Genomic DNA, 24951 nt, shown 5'->3' with positions numbered 1-24951 from the left:
GGCATGAAGAAAGGGCTAGAAAAGGTGCCCTTGAAATTTTCTGCTTCACCACCTAATCCTGGCCTGCATACCATGGCAGGTGGGGATCCTACCCTTTGGTTGAAACACAGAAACACAAATATACAAAAACTTTTGCAAAGATGATTCCATTGACCATCAGTATATGGAATATGCTTACATTTGTGGACAACGCAAAATTCAATAGACTTGAAAGAAGAACAGCTCTTGTGAGAAAAGTCAGCAGGTATCACATCCAAATAGTAGCCCTGGGTGAAACAAGGCTGGCAAATGAAGGACAGCTTACTGAAGTTTGAGCTGGATATGCATTTTTTTCTGGGGTGGCCACAGTGATAGAGAGCATCATGAAGCTGGCATAGGCTCTTCAGTCAAAACCAATCTAGTCAACAAGTTTCTATGCCTAGCAAAAGGAGTGAATGACAGGCTCATGACAATGTGATTGCCACACTTTCAGGAAAGCACCACACCACTATCATCAGTTGTGTGCCCCTACCATGACAAACCCTGATGAGGTCAAAGAAAAAATCATGGAGACCTTTATCATCAATATACCAAAAGAAGACAAGCTTATAATTCTGGGTGACTTTAATGCCAAAGTAGGCATAGACTACCAGACATGGTGGGGAGTCCTTGGGAACAAACACCAACAGCAATGGTCACTTGCTACTGAAGGCTTGTGCATCTCATGACCTCATCATCTATACTGTCTTCTGTTTACCTGAATGCAATAAAACTTTGTGAATGCACCTTGCAGCAAACATTGGCATTTGATAGACCTTGTCACTGTAAGGAGAGGAAACAGACAAGATGTGAGAGCGATGAAGGTGAGGGGTTGTGTAGAATGGTGGACTGATCATAGACTTATTCCCTCCAAGATGAATATTAGCATTCAATAAAAGCAGTGGATCCCAAGTCAAGATGACTACCAGAAGACTTAATGTCAACAAATTAGAGAGATTCTTTGAGTGGTGACAGTTCGTTGCTAACTTGAAGGGAAAGCTGAGCCAATACGTGGTTGGCAACGATGAAGCAGAAAAGGAGTGGACAGCTTTCAGAGATCTGATATATGACACTGCACTTACTCATCTGGATCAGAAACACTCACAAATATCAAGATTGATTTGACAGAAATGATGGGGAAATTCAGAAGCTGCTAAATGAAAAAATGAGAATTCCACGTGGTTTACCAGCAGGATAGCTCATTCATCTCTAAGAAAGAAGCATTTAACTCCATTAAAAGCACAGTGCAAGCAAAGCTGAGAAAGATGCAGGATTCTTGGCTCAGTAAGAAGGCAAATGAAATTCAGTATTATGCTGATAGTAACAATTCAAAGCACTTTTATGATGCCCTAAAACTATTTATGGGACAAAGTTGCTTCTAAACTTACTAATGGGGCCACAGTGATTAGTGATCAGTGATCCTGGAGAGATGGACTGAACACTTCCATCATTTTCTCAACAGACCATCATCAATTAATGCTGTAGTCATTAACCATATACTTCAGTTGAAGTCAATCCCTCCCTAGCAAAACTTCCAACTGAAGAAGGGATTTTTGAGTGACATTTGGCTCCTTTTGTTTGGCAAAGCATTTGCTGCTGATTCTATTCCATCTGAGATTTATAAGTCAGAGGGTTCACTGCTCAGACAAAAGCTAACTGAAATTTTCTGGGTTATATGGCAAGAAGAGGTTGTCCCCCAGTAGTTCAAGGAGACCTCCATTACCCATCTCTATAAAGGTAAAGGAAATAGATTGTCCTATGACAATCACAAAGGGGTCTCTTAGTCATTTGCCAGTAAGATTCTTGCCAGAGTCCTCCTTAATAGGCTGATCCTTTACCTGGAAAATGGTCATCAACTAAAGAACAAATGTTGCTTCATAAAGGGCCAAAGAATAGTTGATATGGTGTTTGCTGCCCAACAACTCCAGAAGGAATGCCAGGAGCAGAACAGAAGTCTGTATACAACATTCATTGATCTAACCAAGGCTTTTGATACTGACAGTCATGACAGCTTATGGAAAATTATTGCAAAATTTGATTGCATCAGTATTGTATGTCAATTTCATGATAGCATGCTTTCATGGGTTCTGGATAATGGACAATGTTCCCATGATTTCCCAGTCACTAGTGGAGTGAAGCAAGATTGTGTGGTTGCTCCTATGCTTTTTAGCATGATGTTTTCAGCGGTGTTGTTAGACACCTTCAATAAGGATGAAAATGACATCAAAGTCAGCTAACACACTGACAGTAAATTATTTAACTTGCAAAGGCCACAAGCCAAGACTGAACTGGAGGGAAAGTTGGTGCGTAATTTTTTTTGTTCATAGATGATTGTGCACTCAATGCAGCTTCTAAGACTGAGATGTAACAAAGTATGGCTCAATCTGTGATGCTTGTGCTTATTTTGGCCTAACAACACCAAGAAAACACCAGCCAGAAGCACATAATCCATCCATGGAATCATCAGTTACAGCAAATGGAGAAATACTGAATGCTGTGGATAAGTTCACTTACCTTGGCAGTATACTTTCTAGGGAGGTCCACATAGATGATGAGGTTGAAGCACACATTGCTAGGGCTAGCTCAGTGTTTTGGCAGGTTCTGAAAGAAAGTGTAGGGGAGAAGAGCTATTAAATGCTTACTAAACTGAAGGTCTACAGAGCCGTTGTGCTGGCCTCATTGTTGTATGCCTGTGAAATCTGAACAGTACATAAGCACCATGCCAGGAAACTGAATTGCTTTCCATTTGAATTGTTTTAGGAAGATTCTGAAGATCACCTGTCAAGATAACGTATTGGACACTGAGGTCCTTTTTTGAGCTAAACTGCCAAGCATTAGAATTCTGCTGTAGAGAGCACAACTCCAATGGACTGACCACATTGTTCAAATGCCAAATGTACATTTACCTAAAAGACAATTTTACAGATAACTTACACAAGGCAAGCATTTACATGGAGGTCAGAAGACGCAATGCGAGGATACTTTTAAGTTCTCTCTGAAAAATTCTGGAATGGATTGTGTGGCATGGGAGATACTGGGAAAGGACTGCCCAGCATGGCATGTCTGCATCAAAAAAAGGCACTGTACTCTATGCGTGAAGAATTATAGTTGCTCAAAGGAAACATGAGATGTACAAATTTAGACACAATACCTATAATAAACTACATAATATAGAGGAAAGATTGCTAGCTTTTGGAGTCAAAGGACATGGATTTAAATCTTTGCCTTGCCCCTTGCTAGCTGTGTGACCTTGACAAATCACTTAACATTAGTAGTCCTCTCTTTTTTCATCTGTGAAATGGAGTGAGGGGGGGAATCTGAGGTCCCTTCCAGTCCTAAATATGTACAATACTCTTTTTCCAACCATATTTCCCATCATCCTCTCTCCTATTCCAGTGTCTGTAAATTCCATCTCTTATGACCTGTATGGTACAATGGGAAAAATCAATGGATTTGAAGTCAGAGGACACCAATTCAAATATTATCTCTACCACTTGCCACTAGAGTGACCTTGGGACTCAATTTTATTGGTATGAAATGAAGGGGTTGGTTTGGGTGGTCTGAATTTCTTTTCAGTTCTAAGTCTGTGATCCTATGAAATTATGCAAGAGATCATATACAATTGATTCTTCTTTCTTCAACAGTATTTTCCACATGGTAGGCATTTTGTTGAGTAAGAGGGGAAGGGGAAGATAGAATGTGGCAAGTGAAGTACAAAGTACTTCATGTGAGGCCTGAGAAAGAAAAAAAGATAATTTCTAATAGGAGGACCAAGGAATACTTCATGGAAGAGGGGGTATGTGAGCTGAGTTGTATTCATACTGTCTATTGCTTCTACCATTTTTTGACCTTTGGAAATGATACTCAGTGGTCTTTGCTTTATATCATCACATGCAATGTTTTGTTGTTGTAGTTCTAAGTACATAAAGAGTGACTACCTTATCTGCCGTGAGATTAAATCAGCCTTTAATTCAGTTGATTTCCTAATGGAGCCAATTTTCCCCCCAAAGGAAAAAAGCCATCTTTATAATCTGCAAAGTAACAGACTTTCTTTTCTTATTTAGTGAAGGTTATCAAAAATCATTCATCAGTCCTACCACTGGACCCTGGAAAGTAACATTTTCATTTAGGGATTTTTCATTTGTTCTCTGTGTGATGAATATTGTGTTGTCACCAGATGCCAATCACACAACACCAGTGGATTTGTAAGATTATAAGATGGGGGAAGATGAAGGTTAAGCACAGGTCACAATAGAGATTACTTATGGTAATGAATTATATAATTTTTTAGACAGATCTGGATTAATGTTCATCTTGGAAAGAGATTACTGTTCCTCCAATTCTGGTCTTAAACATTAAGCAGAATGTTCAGGTTTTCTACATGAAGCTTATGGTGCTAAGCAACTTGTGATTTATTGTGTACAAAGGAGGCAAATGACCCAGTAGGCACCTGCTACAAATAATATGCAGTGTTTCAAGGGAGAGAACTTTTGCCATGGAACTATGGCTCAGTGTTACAAGGGCTTCTGCCTCATAGTGGGATATTAAAAAGAAATTCGGTTGGCAAAAATTTAATAATTGATTACCAAGTGTTACAGTATTCCCAGAACAGACAGCATTAAGCCAGGTTTTGACTGCCCATTGGTGAATAAATCCATTCTCTGAAAATCATAATTGCCACAGTTCCTTCCCTGGTAAGTGTTATGATACCATAATTTCTTGCCTCAGTGAATTCTCCCATAGCTATATGTCCAATATGGACACCTCTTCTCCAGAGATCTTAATGGGGTTAGAGGATATTAGGGTTAATGCTATGGAAACTTGTAGTTTGTAGAACCTAAATATCTTGGTACAGCCTTTAATTTCTATGTCAGTTGACTTTTAGCATCTGATGATAGCTTTTCTTGAACTTAGAACCTCTACTTTGGCCAAATGAAACATTTATCCATCCCCACATATTACCTGTTCAGGGGCATCTCTCAGTTTTATTCATGCTATGCTGTTTATTTAAAATAGCCTACATTCCTATCCCTAGTTAATTTTTCTCCTGTGTCACCAAAAATTTAAAAACCATAATCTGTTTGTTTGATTGAAGGGATCCTAGGGATCAATTGAGGAAATTTAGTGTAGCAGAAAGAGTACTGGATTTAAAAGCCAAAGATTTTGGTGTGAATCATGCCTATACCACCACCTGCTTGTGTAGTAACCTTGGGCAAATTACTTGACTTCATTGGTCCTCAGGATGCACATGTAAAATGAAGGGGTTTGGATCCAAAGATCTATAAAGTCCTTTCTAGCTTGAAATCTATAGTGCAACCTCCATATTTTACATATGAGGAAATTGATAGCCGGAGAAGTGAAGTCCTTTGCCCCACGTTAGTTATGACACTCCCTTCCTTCTTGAACATACTTACCTTTCCTAACTAATCCTACGCTGATCTGGGCTCTCAATTAAAACATCCCTCAAATATTTAGGCATATATTTATACCAGCATACCAAGAAATTTTCCATTAATTTCAATTCACATTTTGTAAATGAAGAAAAAGAGGCTCAGAGAGGGAAAATGACTTCTCTGACCAAGATCACACAAGTAGCTCATGCCAATGTCCACCTCTGAGCCACCAGCTGACCATATTCCCAGACCTGGGTTCTTTTAATTATACTTTCCTGCATTTTGGTGTTTAAAAATACATTTTTAAAAAACAACTATTTTTAAGCCCATAATCAGGTAGTATGATGTCATGGAAAGGTCACTGTACTGAGTCAAGGGAGCTGAATTTTCCTTGCTTTACTACTAATTCAACCATTATCACAACCAAGAAAATCACTTCCCCTCTCCAGGCCACATGGAATCATAAATGTAGAGCTGAAAGGGATTTTAGAGAGCATCAAGTCCAACTAAATCATTTTTATTAATGAGGAAACTGATGGTTGGAGAGCTTAAGTAATTTTCCAAAGGTCACATTTGTAATAAGCCTCACAGGGAGGATTTGAACCTGATTCTTTGATTCCAGAATCAGTGCTCTTTTCCCTATGTCATGCTGTCTCAATTTCCTCAAGGGTTAGATTAGGTAATCTATAAGGCCATTTTTGGCTCAACATATAGAAGTATGTGTGTGTGTCTTTCATAATAATTATATATATGTACACATATATGTATATATATATATATATATATGCATATACACATATATGTGTTTCATTCAGAAAATATATCTTCAGAAAAGCCAGTGGGCCAGTAATCTTAGAAGGAGCAAGGGATACGAGCTTAATAGCTGAAGTCTTCATTGCTCCCTGACTTCAGATTTAGTCAAAGGGTGGCACTAGAGGACCTAGAGGGCCACATGAGGCCTAGAAGCTGCAGGTTCTCCACCCCTGGAGAGAAAGATCTTCAATGCACATAAATCCCTACCGAGGATTTATGGAAGAGACATGGACAAGAATCACACATGTTGAAGAGGCATGAATGGGAGCATCCATATTTACAGAATTCCAGTTATGGACAAAGCACTATACCTGGTTTTATGATACAGCCCCTGACTTCAAGGAATTTACAATCTAGTTGGAAACTCAGTAGCTGTGTATTATATGAAAACTAACAGCACAAGTCAATTGTGCTTAAAATCATAGCATTTAGAAAATGAAGGGGACCTTAAAAATCACCTGGTCAAACACATTATCTTGGACAAATTATTTAATCTCTTTGGGTCATAGCTTTCTCATAAGTAAAATGAAATATTTTGTTTCTATGACTTCTAAGTTTTTTTCTTGTTCTAAATTTGTGATCCTGGGGGGCGGCGCTAAGATGGCAGCTGGTAAGCAGGAACTAGTGTGAGTTCCGTACCCAGTCCCTCCAAAAACCTATAAAAAATGGCTCTGAACCAATTCTAGAATGGCAGAACCCACAAAACAGCAGAGGGAAGCAGGGCTCCAGCCCAGGACAGCCTGGATGGTCTCTGGGTGAGGTCTATCCCACACGGACCTGGGAGCTGGGAGCTGGGAGCTGGTAACTGAGTGGAGCAGAGTCCAGCGTGGGCGGCTTGGACCATCCAGACCAGAAGCCTGACGGAGGGGGACGTAGCGCCCTGAATCAGTGAGCTGCGGCAGTTACCAGACTCCTTAACCCACAAACACCAAAGACTGCGGAGAAGGTTAGTGGGAAAAGCTGCAGGAGTAGAAAGAGTTCGCAGTTTGGCTTCCAGCCCCGGGGGCAGCGGAGGTGGGGCAGCTACAGCTGTTGTTACTTCCGGCTCCAGGCCCACCTGGTGGGAGGAATTAAGTGGTGGATCAGAGCAGGAGTTCACGGCCTACTGAAGATCTAAGCCCAGTTCGGGTTGGGGGTTGGGTAAGGAGCAGTGCTGGTGTGGCAGAGCTGGCACCTCCCCCCCAAACGGGGAACATAGAACTCTCTAGTCTACAAGCAGTCATACCCCGCTGAAAAACTCAAAGGTCAAGTTAGTTGGCTGGGAATATGGCCAGGCAGCGAAAACGCACCGAGATTCAGTCTCAGACTTTGCATTCTTTCTTTGCTGACAAAGAAGACCAAAACATACAGCCTAAAGAAGTCAATAAAGTGCAAGAGCCTACACCAACAGCCTCCAAGAAAAACATGAACTGGTCCCAGGCCATGGAAGAGCTCAAAAAGGATTTGGAAAAGCAAGTTAGAGAAGTAGAGGAAAAATTGGTAAGAGAAATGAGAAGGATGCAAGAAAACCATGAAAAACAATTCAATGACTTGCTAAAGGAGACCCAAAAAAAATACCAAAATATACACTGAAGAAAACAACACCTTAAAAACAGACTAACTCAAATGGCAAAAGAGCTCCAAAAAGCCAATGAGGAGAAGAATGCCTTGAAAGGCAGAATTAGCCAAATGGAAAAGGAGGTCCAAAAGACCACTGAAGAAAATACTACTTTAAAAATTAGATTGGAGCAAGTGGAAGCTAGTGATTTTATGAGAAATCAAGATATTATAAAACAGAACCAAAGGAATGAAAAAATGGAAGATAATGTGAAATATCTCCTTGGAAAAACCACTGACCTGGAAAATAGATCCAGGAGAGATAACTTAAAAATTATTGGACTACCTGAAAGCCATGATCAAAAAAAAAGCCAAGATATCATCTTTCAAGAAATTATCAAGGAGAACTGCCCTGATATTCTAGAGCCACAGGGCAAAATAGAAATTGAAAGAATCCATTGATTGCCTCCTCAAATAGATCCCAAAAAGAAATCTCCCAGGAATATTGTCACCAAATTCCAGAGCTCCCAGATCAAGGAGAAAATACTGCAAGCAGCCAGAAAGAAACAATTTGAGTATTGTGGAAACCCAATCAGAATAACCCAAGATCTGGCAGCCTCTACATTAAGAGATCCAAGGGCTTGGAATACAATATTTCAGAGGTCAATGGAGCTAGGATTAAAACCTAGAATCACCTACCCAGCAAAACTGAGTATCATGTTCCAAGGCAAAATATGGAGTTTCAATAAAATAGAGGACTTTCAAGCTTTCTCAGTGAAAAGACCAGAACTGAATAGAAAATTTGACTTTCAAACACAAGAATCAAGAGAAGCATGAAAAGGTAATCAAGAAAAAGAACAAGAAAAAGAAATTGCAAGGGACTTACTAAAGGTGAACTGTTTTGTTGACATTCCTACATGGAAAGATGATGTGTATGATTCATGAGACCTCAGTATTAGGGTAGCTGAAGGGAATATGCATACATATATGTTTATGTATATATATGGGTGAATGTGTATGTATGTATATATCTATGCATGTATGTATGTGTATATATGTATATATATATATATATATATATATATATATATAGAGAGAGAGAGAGAGAGAGAGAGAGAGAGAGAGAGAGAGAGAGAGGGAGAGAGGGAGAGAGCAGACACAGGGTGAGTTGAAGATGAAGGGAAGATATCTAAAAGAAATAAAATCAAATTAAGGGATGAGAGAGGAACATACTGAGAGAGGGAGATAAGGAGAGATAGAATGGGATGGATTATCTCCCATAAAGGTGGCAAGAGGAAGCAGTTCTGTGGGAGGAGGGGAGAGAGCGGATGAGGGGGGAATGAGTGAACATTGCTCTCATCAGATTTGGCCTAAGGAGGGAATACCATACATACCCAATTGGGAATCTTACCCCACAGGAAAGAAGAGGGAAGAAGATAAAAAAAAATGGGGGGGATGATGGAGGGAAGGGCAGATGGGGGTGGAGGTAGTCAAAAACAAACACTTTCGAAAGGGGACAGGGTCAAGGGAGAAAATTCAATAAGGGGGATGGGTTGGGAAGGAGCAAAATATAGCTAGTCTTTCACAACATGAGTATTGTGGAAGGGTTATACATAATGATACACATGTGGCCTATGTTGAATTGCTTGACTTCTTAGGGAGGGTGGGTGGAAAGGGAAGAGGGGAGAGAATTTGGAACTCAAAGTTTTAAAAACAGATGTTCAAAAACAAACAAAAATGTTTTTGCATGCAACAAGAAAATAAGATACACAGGCAATGGGGCATAAAAATTTATCTTGCCCTACAAGAAAGGAAGGGAAAAGGGGATGGGAGGGGAGTGGGGTGATAGAGGGGAGGGCTGACTGGGGAACAGGGCAACCAGAATATATGCCATCTTGGAGTGGGGGGGAGGGTAGAAATGGGGAGAAAATTTGTAATCCAAACTCTTGTGAAAATCAATGCTGAAAACTAAATATGTTACGTAAATTTAAAAAAAAATTGTGATCCTATGAAGTCTTTCTTTTTATAGATAAGGAAACTGAGATGCAGGAAAAAATAAAGTGATTTAAACTTGCCTGGATCAAGGAAATAATTTTGTACTTCCATATCACTTCATTATCCCAATCACCCTCTCAGTCTTCCCATATCTCACTCAAAAATTGAGGCCATTTGTCAAGAGTTCCTTCATTTCTTTTCCTCCTCATCTCACACCACTCAGATGCCTTCCATCACCTTCAGCCTTATCTCATATGAAGAGGCCCTTATCTTTCCAGGAGAAACCTCTTTCTTACACAAGAAATCCATTCCATTCCATCTTTTCCCCCAGAATACCCTCTCTGTCATCCCTTCTCTGTCACTTATCTTCATTCTCTCCCTGTCTGCTGTATGTTTACCTACTGCCTATAATCACATCCATGTTTCTCCTAACCTCAAAAAAAACCCCTTCACTTCATTCATTCATCCACATGAGCTGTCATATTATATTTTTCTTCCCTTTTGTGACTAAAATCCTCTAAAAGGTCATCTAAAATTGGTGTCACCAAACCTTTACTCTCATTTTTTTTCTTAACTTTTTGAAGTTTGGATTCTGACCTTATCCTTCAACTGAAACTACTTTCTTCAAAGTTATTAATTATCCTTTAATTGCCAAATCTAAGGGGCTTTTCTTCATCTGTATTCTTCTTGACCTCTCTGTAGTCACCTTCTCCTTCACACTTTCTTCTCTCTAGGTTTTTGTGACAGTTCTCTCCTGTATATGTCTGACTCTTCCTTCCCTGTCTACTTTGCTGGACCTTTATCCAGATAGTTCCCACTAACCCTCGATTTCCCCCAGGGCTCTATATGAGGCTTTCTTCTCTTCTGCATCTATACAGTTTTGCTTAGTGATCTCATGTACTTATTTTTTTTTTCTTTTTTTGGAGGGGAGAGGGGAAGGCAATTGGGGTTAAGTGACTTGCCCAAGGTCACACAGCTAGTGTGTCAAATGTCTGATGCCAGATTTGAACTCAAGTCCTCCTGTCTCCAGGGCTGGTGCTCTACTTACTGTGCTACCTAGCTGCCTCATCTCATGTACTTCTAAGGATTCATTTATCATCTTTAGAAGATAATTCTCAGATCTATTTATCCAGCCCATAACCACTCTCTTGACTTCTTTCATCTCCAGCTATTTATTCAATATCTCAAATTGGATGCCCTATACGTATCTTCAATTCAATTCAATGTCCAAAACTGAACTTATATTTACCTCAAAACCTTCCCTTCTTCCTAACTTCCCTATCAGTGTCAAGGGCATCATCATTGTCCTAGTCACTTAGGATTGCAACCTAAGTGTCAGCCTTAAATCCTTACTCTCACTCCCCAAATCCAATCAGCTTCCAAATCCTGATGTTTCTATCATTTTAACATCTTCATAACACGCCCCTCCCCATCTCTGACAATACTACCACACTGGTACAAGTCTTTATCACTTCACACCTGGACTATTGCAATAGCTGGAATTCAACTAGGTCTCCTGACTCCAAATCTCATATTCTTTCTGCCACACCACACTTTAGAGGACAGAGAGATTCCTATGAGCTGGAGTTGTGGTGAGGTTTCATGGAGGAAGTGGGGTTGGACCTGAGATATGAGGATTGATGGGATTTAGATAAGCAGAGAGGAACAAGGAGAGACTTTTATGTATGAGTGTTATAAGCATAATTGCAGAGGGAAGAATGTTCATGGCATGTTTAAAGACCAAGTCCTTTGGTAGAAGTAGAAGGCTAGGGGCAGCTAGGTGGTGCAGTGAGTAGAGCACCAGCCCTGAAGTCAGGAGGACCCGAGTTCAAATTCAGCCTCAGACACGTGACACACTTATTAGCTGTGTGACCTTGGGCAAGTCACTTAACCCCAACTGCCCTCACCTCCCACCTCCAAAAAAAAAAAAGTAGAAGGCTAATGGTGGGTAAGAATGTGGAATCATAGTGGAGAAGTAGTTCAGCATTGGATTGGAGAGAGCTTCAAATACTGTCTTAAAATGGTTTTTGCTTTTTTCTTTAAGAAGTTAAAACAACCTCTTTAAATATATATTATCCTAAAATGTGACTTATTTTAAAGTCCCATTTGTGATTAGGATCAATTTGTGATGGACTACTAGTAAAGAATGTTACTTTTATTAATTTCAAGTAAGTATGTATCTTGGAGAAAAAGATGATTTCTAAAAGTACTGCGGGGCAATAAATATATTTTATTGATCCACAAGGCTGATTAAAGTAGTATTAGTGTGTATATCTGAATGATTCTATTGAAATAAAATCATTCTGTACTAGGGGTTCTAAAATCTGAACCCAAATCCTTTTGACTGTATTTTCTCAGCTGTATTTCTGAAATAGTAGTTTCTTAATCTGCATCATTCAGTGTTTGATTTTCTAAACTTAAGGGAAGGAAATATCTAAAGAGTTATTTCTACATTTTTCAGATATTCTGTATATTTTGCTTCTTCTTAGATATTTGGCTCCTACATAAATTTGTACTTTAGATGATAACTTTCAAAAGCTATAGTATGTGCATCAGAAACTTGGAGGTAAATAAATTGCCAACAGTGGGACAATGGTGACAAAATAAAACCTGGGCTTCTACCACTCATGGTTTTTATAAGTAGCTATAAAAAGTCAGATATAATTGCTAGTTCATGCAAACACTGGGCTATGTGCCTATCATCTTTTCAATAGTGAGAAGAAGCATTTAGGAGGTTGTAACCAGGTGCATTAAACTGCATAAGTATTTTCTTTTGGGACACACACAGGCATGTATGTATGCATGCATGTATGCATATGTATGCACACACATATATACATATACATATGTACACACATATATGCACATGTTATACATGTATACATACATATATACATATATATGTGTGTGTATATATATATATATAGCCCCATATTCACTATATATTTTGTGTCAGGTGGACTTCTACGAGTCATTATGGTCACCTCTATCCTATTAAAAGAAGTGAAAAATAGAAAAGAAGCAAAGTTTCTGTCATCAGTCTTCTGTGGGTTGTAAGATGAACTACTGTTATATTTTTGCTGCAACATGCATGGCTGCGACATGGTGTTTAACAGTGTAAAGCTTATTGTATCTTAACTAAACCTGGTCTGAAACAAACGATGACCCTCCCGTCTTTGTGATAGTAAAATGGCTCTCTGATGTGATCCTCTGGACTTGAAGCATTAAGTTAATTTTCCTCTGGATCTCTGAGCTGCATTCTTTCTTCCCCCTGCGGAAACCCTGTGAGGAATACAGCTTTTGACCGAATGACAGAGCGTGGAGGGTGAGATAAGATGCATTAAATTAGAATATGACAAAAAAGCCTATTTAAATATTTGTCACAATGGCATGTTCAACTCAGGAAGTGAAGGCAAGCCAATGTAGAGACCTAATATTTTGAAGAGAAATTTGGTAAACCACCCAGATCACTTTCACACTTTGAAAAGATAAAATTGAAGGTTTGACATGAACAAATGTAGTTTCTGAATTAGGGATTCTTTTCTATAATTTTGAATACAGTCTCCTCTTGATTCCTTTTATTTTATCTGTAGATTTAGTGTTAGAAAGTTCTCCATCTTGTGTCATAATATTATTAGAACAAGCAAGGTTGCAAATAATAACAAACAGTTTTATTTGGGAAAATTAAAAAGATGGGAAGGTGAAAGGAATAGATTCCATTAATAAATTTATATTTCTAAATATTTCCTTTCTTGTTTTTCTTTTCCTTTTTGGGAAGACTGTAGTATAGTTGAAAAAACTTGAAGTTCAGAGTCTTGGACTTGAGTCTTAGCTCTGTCATTTACTAGCAATCTTGACTGCTTTGGGTAAAATACTTAAACTTTTCTTAGTGCAGTATAAATCTAAGCTGTCATTTTTAGTATGACATTGTTAGCAACCATAAAAAAATTTTGAAGAATAGCGAAGGTGCAATTTAAATCATAAAATGATGTTTCCAATTAAAGTGGGAAATATATTAATTTTTTTAAAAAGACAGTAAAGTGACACTTTGTTCTTGCATTTTAATCATGCCAACACATTATATGATTCTTTTTTTTGAAGAGAGGGATGGATAAAAACCTGATAGTTGTCTTTTTTTAAGTTGTATTTTACTATGATGGGACATACAGAGCACCAGTCTCTGATGGGGTTAATCTAGCTACATAAATTTCCATGCTGTGTATGATAGTAGTAAAGCTTGTGATCCCTTGATCTTTGATTAGATCTGAGCTAGTAAATATCTTGTGATTAATCAAAATGGGTTGTTCTGCATGTAGTATAAGTCACCTTCACAGATGGGCTAGAGCATCAGAGTTCTTCATGAATATTTGTTTTAATCCATTCCAGACCAGACTTGCTTTGTGTTTCTGTATTTAAATCGGATTTAGCCAGCCAAATGACAGTACTAGGAAGAAATTGTAACTTGAGGCTTTGAATAGTGGGGCAGGAGGCTGAAAAGGAAGAAACATTTTTATTCTCCGTGGATATTTTATGTAATGTTTCATATGTGAGAATTCAGATTTATAGACTTCTCAGTCAAATTTGAAATATAGCTCTATCAATACTTTTCTTTTATGCTGAACATGTTTTCATGGTCAGAGAAAATTTTTTGTAAAGCATCTGTGAAGACATGTATTAGTGAAAACGCAAGTATTTTCCAAGTTGACTTGTTCTTATTTTTAGTGGCATATGCAGTTCTGCTTTAACATCCTTTAAACCAAGGATGTGTTTTTTTCTTTCCCTCCTCTGATCTAGTCAATTACATTTTGTTAACAAGCTGATTTCTTTTGATAGACAAAATATTACACATCAGAGAATGGAAGTACTGCAAGATATCTGTGGCTGTATCTCCACAGAATAACTTTGACCATTCGCACTAAACTGCTTAGATTAAGACAGCCTTTTTGATGCTATTTACAAGTAGATTGACTAAAGTGACAATAAAGGAAGTATGAAGTGATGGAATAAACTACTGTGCTGGAGAGAGTCAGATGTGGGTTGAGTTTTGGCCCTGTCACCACCTGAGTGACCTTGGGCGAGCCACTTAATAATCCTAAGCAATCAGTCTTCTCATCTGTAGTATGGGAAATGTGTTAAATTTCCTCAAAGGCCCTTTCTACATCTCGCATTCTTTGATTAAACAATTCATTCAAAAGTTGTATGTGTAAATATAGCTTGGACTCAAAACCTTTGCCATAATTTTCTATTGTCATCCTCCAGGGTAATGCAGAGAAGGCACAGAGAAAAGGAAAGAAGGGAAAGAACATTGGTTTTCAAATTAAGAGGGTAGGGGTTCACATCCTTGCTTGGCTACTTATTACCAACATGACAGTAGGAAAGTCATTTCATTTCTGCTCATATGCAAAATGAAGGAGTTATTAGATTAAATGACATCCCTAGTAACTGTAACTTCAAATCATAAAGTAGAAGTTACTTATCTTTTGATCATAATTTTATTTACATTTAGAAGAATACTAAGCTGATTAATAAATAATGGAACTTTATGTCCAATTGTTTATTATCCCCAAAGTCAACCTTTAAAAATAAGTGAAATTGAATTTCACATTTCGCTCTGAAACAAATGATTATACACATTATTATAGTTAAATCTGCATTCTAGGTGCCATGTGTGTAAGTAAGGTTATTGGACTGAATTAAAATATCATAGCAACTGGTTGAGAAAAGAAAAATCAAGTCAATCAGTCACTTGTCATGGTCTATATATGTTAGAACAGCAAACATTTTTGGAAAAACAGAGAAAACCAGTTCAATTTCTGTTTGTTTAGGTCAAAAAATCAATTCAGTAACAGGTTTAAAAGGTTGTCAGCAAACATATTTTAAATAATTGTATTGTATTACACCAACAAAAAATTGGAACTGTTCCTAGGTGAGACTTAATTATAGCAGACCAGTGTTATTAGACATAGGCAATGTCTTTACTAGTAAAACTGGGAACCATTTTTAAAAGGACAGCATATTTTCTAGATACTTGTTTTATACAATTTCTAATAAATGAATTTTTGGCTCATTTGTGAATATTTGGGAATTACTGAGAAGGGGGGGAGAAAAGGAAGAAAGAAAGGGAAAGATGGGTGGAATGAAGGAAAAGGACAGAAAGAATGAAGGAGAAGAAGGATAGAAAAAGGGAAGGGAAGAAGAAAGGAAGAAGGAAAGGACAGGGAAGAAAAGAGAGAAAGAAGGATAAAAGGATGGGAGGAGGGAAAGAAAGGAAAGAATGAAGGATATAAGCATTTATTAAGCACTTGTTATATGCTAGGCATTGTATCAGGTGCATTTCAAATATTATCTCATTTGATCCTCAAAACAGCCCTGTAAGGTAGATTATCCCCATGTTACAGTTGAGAAAGCTGAGACATAGGTTAAACAACTTGCCAAGTAAAATTATTTGAAACATTAAGTTACTTTTAAGTGTCTGAAGGCAGATTTGAGCTCGTGTCTTCCTGACTCCAGGCCCAGTATTCTATCCACCATGCCACCTAGCATATGATCTTAAAGTTAGAAACAGTGGAGGGGCGGAGCCAAGATGGCATCTGGAAAGCAGGGACTAGCCTAAAGCTCTCCCCCAGGACCCTCCAAATACCTATAAAAAATGGCTCTGAGCAAATTCTAGAACTGCAGAACAGACAAAATAGCAGAGGGAAACAGGGCTCCAGCCCAGGACAGCCAGGATGGTCACTGAGTCAGGTCTATCACATGGAGCTGGGAGTGGAGGGGAGCAGAGCCCAGCGTGGACTGCGCCCGGACCCACTAGACCGAGAGCCAGGTGGAACAGGCCCTAGTGCCCTGAATCAGTGAGCTGTGGCAGTTACCAGACTTCTCAACCCACAAACACCAAAGACAACAGAGAAGGTTAGTGGGAAAAACTGCTGGGACAGAGTGAAAGGAGTTCTAGTTCAGCCACTGCCCTGGGGGCAGCAGAGGTGGTGCAGCTACAGAACTACAGCTACAGTTGCTTCTGGCCCCAGGCCCACCCGGTAGGAGGAATTAAGTGGCGGATCAGAGCAGGAGTGCACAGCCTGCGTAGATCTGAGTCATGGTACTGGTTGGCGGTTCTCAGGGGAGGAGGAGTGCTAGTGTGGCAGAGCTTGCTGTGTACAAGTAGCTCTGAAAACAACAGTGCAGCCCCTCAAGCTTGGGGCAAAGTACTCTCTACTCTACAAGCAGTCATACCCCAATGAAAAACTCAAGGGTCAAGTAGTTGGCTGCAAACATGGCCAGATAGCGAAAACAGACTCAGATTCAGACTCAGACTTTGGAATCTTTCTTTGGTGACAAAGAAGACCAAAACATACAGCTGGAAGAAGGCAACAAAGTCAAAGAGCCTACATCAAAAGCCTCCAAGAAAAATATGAACTGGTCTCAGGCCATGGAAGAGCTCAAAAAGGATTTAGAAAAGCAAGTTAAAGAAGTAGAGGAAAAATTGGGAAGACAAAAGAGAGTGATAGAAGAAAACCATGAAAAACAAGTCAATGACTTGCTAAAGGAGACCCAAAAAAATACTGAAGAAAATAACACCTTAAAAAATAGACTAACTCAAATGGCAAAAGAGCTCCAAAAAGCCAATGAGGAGAAGAATGCCTTGAAAGGCAGAATTAGCTAAATGGAAAAGGAGGTCCAAAAGACCTCTGAAGAAAATACTACCTTAAAAATTAGATTGGAGCAAGTGGAAGCTATTGACTTTATGAGAAATCAAGATATTATAAAACATAACCAAAGGAATGAAAAAATGGAAGACAATGTCAAATATCTCATTGGAAAAACCACTTACCTGGAACAATTGATCCAGGAGAGAAAATTTTAAAATTATTGGACTACCTGAAAGCCATGATCAAAGAAAGAGCCTAGATATCATCTTTCAAGAAATTATCAAGGAGAACTGCCCTGATATTCTAGAGCCAGAAATTGAAAGAATCCACAGATCACTTCCTCAAATAGATCCCAAAAAGAAAACTCCAAGGAATATTGTCACCAAATTCCAGAGCTCCTAGATCAAGGAGAAAATACTGCAAGCAGCCAGAAAGAAACAATTTGAGTATTGTGGAAACAAAATCAGGATAACGCAAGATCTATCAGCTTCTACATTAAGGGATCGAAGGGCTTGGAATATGATATTCTGTAGGTCAAAGGAGCTAGGATTAAAACCAAGAACCACCTACCCAGCAAAACTGAGTATCATGCTCCAAGGCAAAATATGGATTTTCAATAAAATAGAGGACTTTCAAGTTTTCTCAGTGAAAAGATCAGAGCTGAATAGATAGTTTGACTTTCAAACACAAGAATGAAGAGAAGCATGAAAAGGTAAACAAGGAAGAGAAATCATAAGGGACTTACTAAAGTTGAACTCTTTTGCTTACATTCCTACATGGGAAGAAGATGTGTATAATTCATGAGACCTCAGTATTAGGGTAGCTGAAGGGAATATACATACATACATACATACATACATATATGTGTATATATATACACATACATATACATATACATATATAGACAGAGGGCACAGGGTGAGTTGAATATGAAGGGATGATATCTAAAAAAAAAATCAAATTAAGGGATGAGAGAGGAATATATTGAGAGAGGGAGAAAGGGAGAGATAGAATGGGGTAAATTATCTCACATAAAAGTGGCAAGAAAAAGCAGTTCATTGGAAGCGAAGAGGGGGCAGGTGAGGAGAAATGAGTAAATCTTGCTCCCATCAGATTTGACCTGAGGAGGGTATAACATGCACCCTCAATTGGGTATCTTACCCCACAGGAAAGAAGGAGGAAGGCAATAAAAAAGGGGGGATGATAGAAGAGAGGGCAGATATGGAGAAGAGGTAATCAAAAGCAAACACTTTTGAAAAGGAACAGGGTCAAGGGAGAAAATTAAATAACAGGGGATAGGATAGGAAGGAGCAAAATATAGTTAGTCTTTCACAACATCAGTATTGTGGAAGGGTTTTACATGATGATACATATGTGGCCTAATTGCTTGCTTCTTAGGAAGGGTGGGTGGGGAAGGAATAGGGGAGAGAATTTGGAACTCAAAGTTTTAAAAGCAGATGTTCAAAAAGAAGTTTTTGCATGCAACTAGGAAATAAGATATACAGGCAATGGGGCATAGAAATCTATCTTGCCCTACAAGAAAGTAAGGGAAAGGGGGATTGGGGTGGGGAGTGGGGTGACAGAAGGGAGGGCTGACTGGGGAATGGGGCATTCAGAATATATGCCATCTTGGAGGGGGGCGGGTAGAAATGGGGAGAAATTTTGTAATTCAAACTTGTGAAAATCAATGCTGAAAACTAAAAACATTAAATAAATAAATTTTTTAAAAAAGAAATGATGAATAGGCAGATTTTAGAAAAATCTGGAAAAACTTACATGAACTGATGCTGTGTGAAGTGAGCAGAACCAGGAGAACTTTGCACACGGTAGCAGCAACATTGTACAATGACTAACTTTCATAGATTTAACTTTTTTCAGCAATGTAATGATCTAAGACAATTTCAAAAGACTCCTGTGGAAAATGCTATTTGAATCCAGAGAAAGAACTATAGACTCTGAATGTAGATTGAAGCATACTATTTTCTTTCTCCCTTTTTTTCTTTCCCATGGTTTTTCTCTTTTATTCTAATTCTTCTTTCACAACATGACTAATGTGGAAATATGTTTAATATGATTATACCTGTATAGCCTATATCAGATTGCATGCTTTCTTTGGGAAGCAGGGAAGAGAGAAGGGGAAAATTTAGATCTCAAAATTTAATAGAATTGAATGTTGAAAACCAAAAATAATTTTAATAAAAAAACTTGAAATAAAAAAGGTTCCATATTGCCTGAAAAAAAATAAAGTTAGAGACAATGAGTTTTGTAAATTCAAAATATTCACTTTACATATTTAAATATATGATCATGAAAGTATAGATTTAGATGTGGAAGGACCCTCTGAGGTCATTTAGTCCAACCACATCTCACAAATAAGAAAATCAAGGTTCAGAGGAATTGTGAGTTGTCTAAGGTTATACAGGTTCTAAGTCTCCAAGAGGGGATTCAAGCTCAAATCATTTAACTCCAACTATTTTGTTCGATTCATGGCCTATTATGATGGTGTGAAGAAGGTAATGGATATTGTTAAATAGCATAATTAGAAGGAGCCTCTGAAATTGTCCAGCTCATCTGTCAGCTTCTAGACATGCCTGCCACATAGGTTGACATGTGATTAATTTGATGTCCTTTGTTTTTCTTATTGTTTACATAGGAGACCTGGGGAGCCTCCATTGATAAATGGCTTGATTCCTTTTTTCGGAGTGTCCTTTCAAATGCAAAAAAATCCTTTCAAAAGCATCCAAGATTATCAGAAAAAATATGGAAATATATTTACCTTGCAACTTGCTGGTAAGAACTCTTTTCATTAATATCTTCTATACTCATCTTGTTTTATCAGTTTCTTAATTATTTCAAATTATTTTAAAGATGTTATTTACTACTATGCATTCACATATAGAGCTCCTGTTAAAACTAACTATTGTATTAATTAGAGAATTACTAAAAAAAAAAAGCTATACACAACTTTAGTATAATTACTGTACCATAAAAAATAATGAGACATCCAAGTCACATGAGCAGTAAGATGTAGGAATAAGTATTTTCTCTGATACCCATGCTCTTTCAGACATTCAAAAAGGAAATTATGCACCCAAGATAAAGCAGCTTAAGCTGTCTCCATTGTTTAGGACACTAAGAATTCAAACGAAGGTGAAAAAACAAACCCAAATCCTATGAATTGATGTTCATTGACCCTGAACTTTCCCCTATTTCCCACACTACCTGTAACAAGGCTTCACTAGAAGACCTAAGGACATGACACAGACTTCCAACAATATCCATACCAATATTCTAGTTTCCCTTCCCTCTTTCCAGTACTGTGGAGAACCACATGCCAGGCTGTGGAAATTTACCCTGGCTGTGATGGATAGCCTTGCGACCACAACCTATCAGGATCAAAAGTCTGCCAGGGGCCACAACTCTCTACGGCCAGTGCTGCAATGTGCCAAATTTCTGCCATCAGGCCAAAGAATTCAGAAAGAGAGGGAATAGGGCAGAACACTGTGTGTTGGATGGGGGAGGGGAATCATATAGACCTCCACTAGCTTGAAAGAAAGAGCATGGCATCTAGTTGGGTCTAATTCTGACCACTCAAAAAGTCATTTGGGGCAGAGATCTAGACTGGTAACCATAAATTGCCTAGCATAGGAGGAGGCTGAGAGGCTTTCACATCTAGCATCTAAAGAAATCACAATCAGAGGGGAAGGAGTCAGAAAGAAATTGGAAAATTAAGGCGGTGGGGGAGACCGAAATTACCACAGATTTCAAGAAAAAACCCAAAGACCTTGAATATAAATATAAATCAAGAGGAAAAGAGGAAAAACAGTAACAACAGAAGGAAATATGGCCTCCAGAGCTAGTGAGTTCAGGCATCTATGAATAAATATTGTAAAACAAAGGAAAAGGATACAGTTCTTCATGAGACAGTACTCTGGAACTTGAGAGAATGGGGAACCATAATGCACTGCTCCTGAGTGGTTCAAAAGAGAAATGAGAATTATGAAAGTAGAATTTATGACCCGCAACAGCCAAAATAATAAACAGAATAGAAAAAATTGGAATATGCAATGGGAGACCTCATCAAAGAAACAAAAGACACAATAAGAGTTGGTGATGCAAACACACAAAAGGGAAGAATAATCTAGGAGAAGAAAAAACAGTAAAAGAAAACATGCTCACTTTGTAGGCAGAGCATACTGACCTCAAAGACAGGATGCATAGAGATAATCTAAGGAAAATTGGTCTCTCAAAAGAACAATGAGAACATATTTTGCATAATTATATGCTAATAAAACTGAGAACACAGAAGAAATAGAGGAATACCTTCAAAAATACACAATAAGACCACATAGAGATCTTAAATAACCCAAATCTCAGAAAAGGAAATAGATGCAGCTATAAAAGAACTACCAAAGAAAAATCTCTAGGTCCCGATGAGAATTCTATCAAACTTTTAAAGTTTAGTACCTATACTTCATAAATTATTCTCAAACATTACGAAAGGGCTACCCTACCAGAATCTTCTTATGAGACAGATATAATATCGATACCTAAACCAGGGAAGTATGAAACACAGAACAAAAATTGTAGGCCACTATCATTATTGATTATTAATTCCAAATTTTAAACAAAATCCTATCAAGCAAACTATAATGATTTATTCAAGAAATCACTGATTAAGATCATATGGGATTTATACCAGGGATTCAAAGATGGTTCAACATGAGGAAGACAATAAACATAATTAATCATATTACAAACCAAAACATCCAAAATCAAATGATCATTTCAACAGATGCAGAAAAAAGTCCTTTGACAAAATATAATACTCTTTTATGCTAAAATCCCTACAATGTTTAGATATAAAGGGCCCTTTTCTACTATCAGAAAAAGCAAACATCTAAAATCAAAAAACAAGCTTCATAAGTATTACAATTACACTAGAACCTTTTCCAGTAAATACAGATGTGAAACAAGCATGTTCACTCTACCTACTATTATTTAATATAGTTCTGGAAGTGCTAGCAACAGTAGTAAGTAAAGGAAAGGAATTAAAGAATAAAGATAAGTAAAAAAAGATATAAAACTATCCCTGCTTGCTGACAATATCATGGATTACCGAGAAACTCCTAGAGAGTAGGCTTCAGCAAAGTTACAGCAAAGCTACAAAATATATTTTAAAAAATCAACAGCATTTCTATATAACAACAAAAGAAGCAATAATAGAAAGGAAATTTTCATTCCAAATAACTACAAAATCAATAAAAATATTTGGGTATCAACCTCCCAAAGCATAAAAAAGGCCTTATAGGTTCAAGTACAGTGCTCTCCTTAAGGAAATAAAGAATAATTAAAATAGCTGGAGAAAAATTCAGTGCTTATAGCTAGACCATGGCAATATAATAAAAATGACAATATTTCCAGAATAAATTTATATTTTTGATTCTATACTTAATCAAATTACCAAGGGGATAATTTACAGGACTTGATGAAATAACAAAATCCATTTGAAAAAAAATGAAAGATCTAGAAAATCAAGAGAAATTATGAAAAGAAGTAAGGACAAAGAGGGCAGTTAGATGGCACAGTGGTCACAGTGCTCGGCCTGGAGTCAGGAAGACTGATCTTCCTGAGATCAAATGCAGCCTCAGGCATTTATTAGCTGTGTGTCCTTAGGCAAGTCACATAACCCTGTTTGCCTTAGTTTCCTTATCTGGAAAAGGAAATGGAAAAGCACTCTAGTATCTTTGTCAGGGCAATCCCAATTAGGGTCATGAAGAGTTGAATGTGACTGAAAAACTAAGAGGGACAAAAAGAAAATAGCAATTCCAGATGTCAAATAATAAAAAGCATCACTCATCAGAACCTTCTGGTATTGATTATAGAGTAAGTAAATCAATGAAACAGACTAGAAAAGGGATATTCAGAAACAACAATAACCCACTTTTGGATAAAGTAGGAAATATAAATTTTCCAGGAGAAAACTTCCAATTTGATAAAAACTGTTGGCAAAACTGGGAAACAGTCTAGCAGAAATTAGGCTTAAACCAGCATCTTACAGCATATTCCACAATATATTCTAAATGGATATGCAAATTAAATATTAAAAATCATATTATTTATAAAAAGAAGAGAAATAGATAATATATTTCTTAAGGATATAGGTAGGTGATATATTCTTATCCCCCCCAAAAAAAAGACAGAGGCAGAAATAAAATGTAAAAATACAATGCTTTCATTGGGCTTGAAACTTAAAAAGCTTCCACATAGAAAGAATCAGTGCATCTGGAATAAGAAAGGAAGTGGTCAAATGGGAAAACAAAATTTTTATCAAATTTTCTCTGGTATTCAAGCTATATAAACAATTAATAAATATGCAAAACATCAATAGCCAATCTCTAATAGATATATGATCAAAGAAGAGGAACAAACTGTTCTCAGAAAAACCCCTGCAAAATATTCGTAACCACATGCAAACAAAATGCTCCAAATTATTAATAACAAGAGAAATACAAATCAAGAAAACCCTGAGGTTGCAAATTGGCAAAAATACAAAAAATGGTAACAGTTAATTTAGAAAGCAATTTGGAATTATACAAATAAAGTGACCAAAATGTCCATCCCTTTGCTGGGCTTATGCCCCAATGAAACCATCAATAAGAAGAAAGTCCCCATGCAGTCAAAAATATTTATAGCAACATTTTTTGTGATTGCTAAGAATTGGAAACAAAGTAAATGCCTATCAATTGGGGAATGGCTAAACAAATTATGGTATATTAATGTAATAGAATACTAATGTGCTATAAAAAATGATGTGTGTGATAAATACAGAGAACCATGGAACAATCCACATGAACTGATGCAATGTGAACTAAGCAGGACCAAGAAAACAGCATGCACAGTAATTACAACAATTTAAATGGAAAGAACAATAACATACCAAAAAAGTGTAAAAATAAATGTAACAAAATTATGAAGATCGACTGTGACCCAAATGAAAAGTTATGAGAAGACATTCCCAACCTACCCCTTTGTGGAGGCGGGATGGCCACAGGTGGTACACATTGCACATGTTTTCAGACTTTCTCAATGTACCCATTAATTGTGCTGACTTTCTTCCCTCTTTAAATAATGCTATTTGTCATATAGGTTGGCTCCTGGGGAGAGGGAGGAGGAGAGATAAATGGGGTGCCATAGTGATGTAAGAAACCGAAAATATCAATTAAAATTTTAAAGGAAATTATATATGTGATGAATATATAGAAGTGTGGGGAAATCTTTATGAACAGATGCAAAGTGAAGTAAGCCCAACAAAGAAAACAATATACATAGTGACCGTTATAATGTAAATAGAAAGAACAACCAAATACCAAAAAAAATCCAAAAGCAAATACAGCAAAATTATATTATAAAGATCAAATAGGACTCAAATGAAGAGATGTAAGAAGACACCCCCAACATACCCCTTCATGGAGGTGGGAGGTCCACAGGTGTTGCATATTGCATGTATGTTTGGACTTTTTCAATGTATTGATTAGTTTTGATGATTT

General features: G+C 37.5%; 1 protein-coding gene across 1 annotated transcript in view; it reads left to right on the top strand.

Annotated features, from left to right (window-relative positions):
* The window catches only part of LOC118837146 (cytochrome P450 7B1), a 310918-nt gene that overhangs the window by 188962 nt on the left and 97005 nt on the right, over positions 1-24951 (top strand). Inside the window, exon 2 of the mRNA XM_036744136.1 lies at positions 20055-20191. Coding sequence (XP_036600031.1) covers positions 20055-20191 — 137 coding nt within the window. The remainder of the gene's footprint in view (positions 1-20054; positions 20192-24951) is intronic.

Source organism: Trichosurus vulpecula, chromosome 1, assembly GCF_011100635.1.
Source record: "Trichosurus vulpecula isolate mTriVul1 chromosome 1, mTriVul1.pri, whole genome shotgun sequence".
NCBI lineage: Eukaryota > Metazoa > Chordata > Mammalia > Diprotodontia > Phalangeridae > Trichosurus > Trichosurus vulpecula.
Note: the sequence above shows the minus strand (reverse complement) of the source record. Positions and strands in the feature narration are given on the sequence as shown.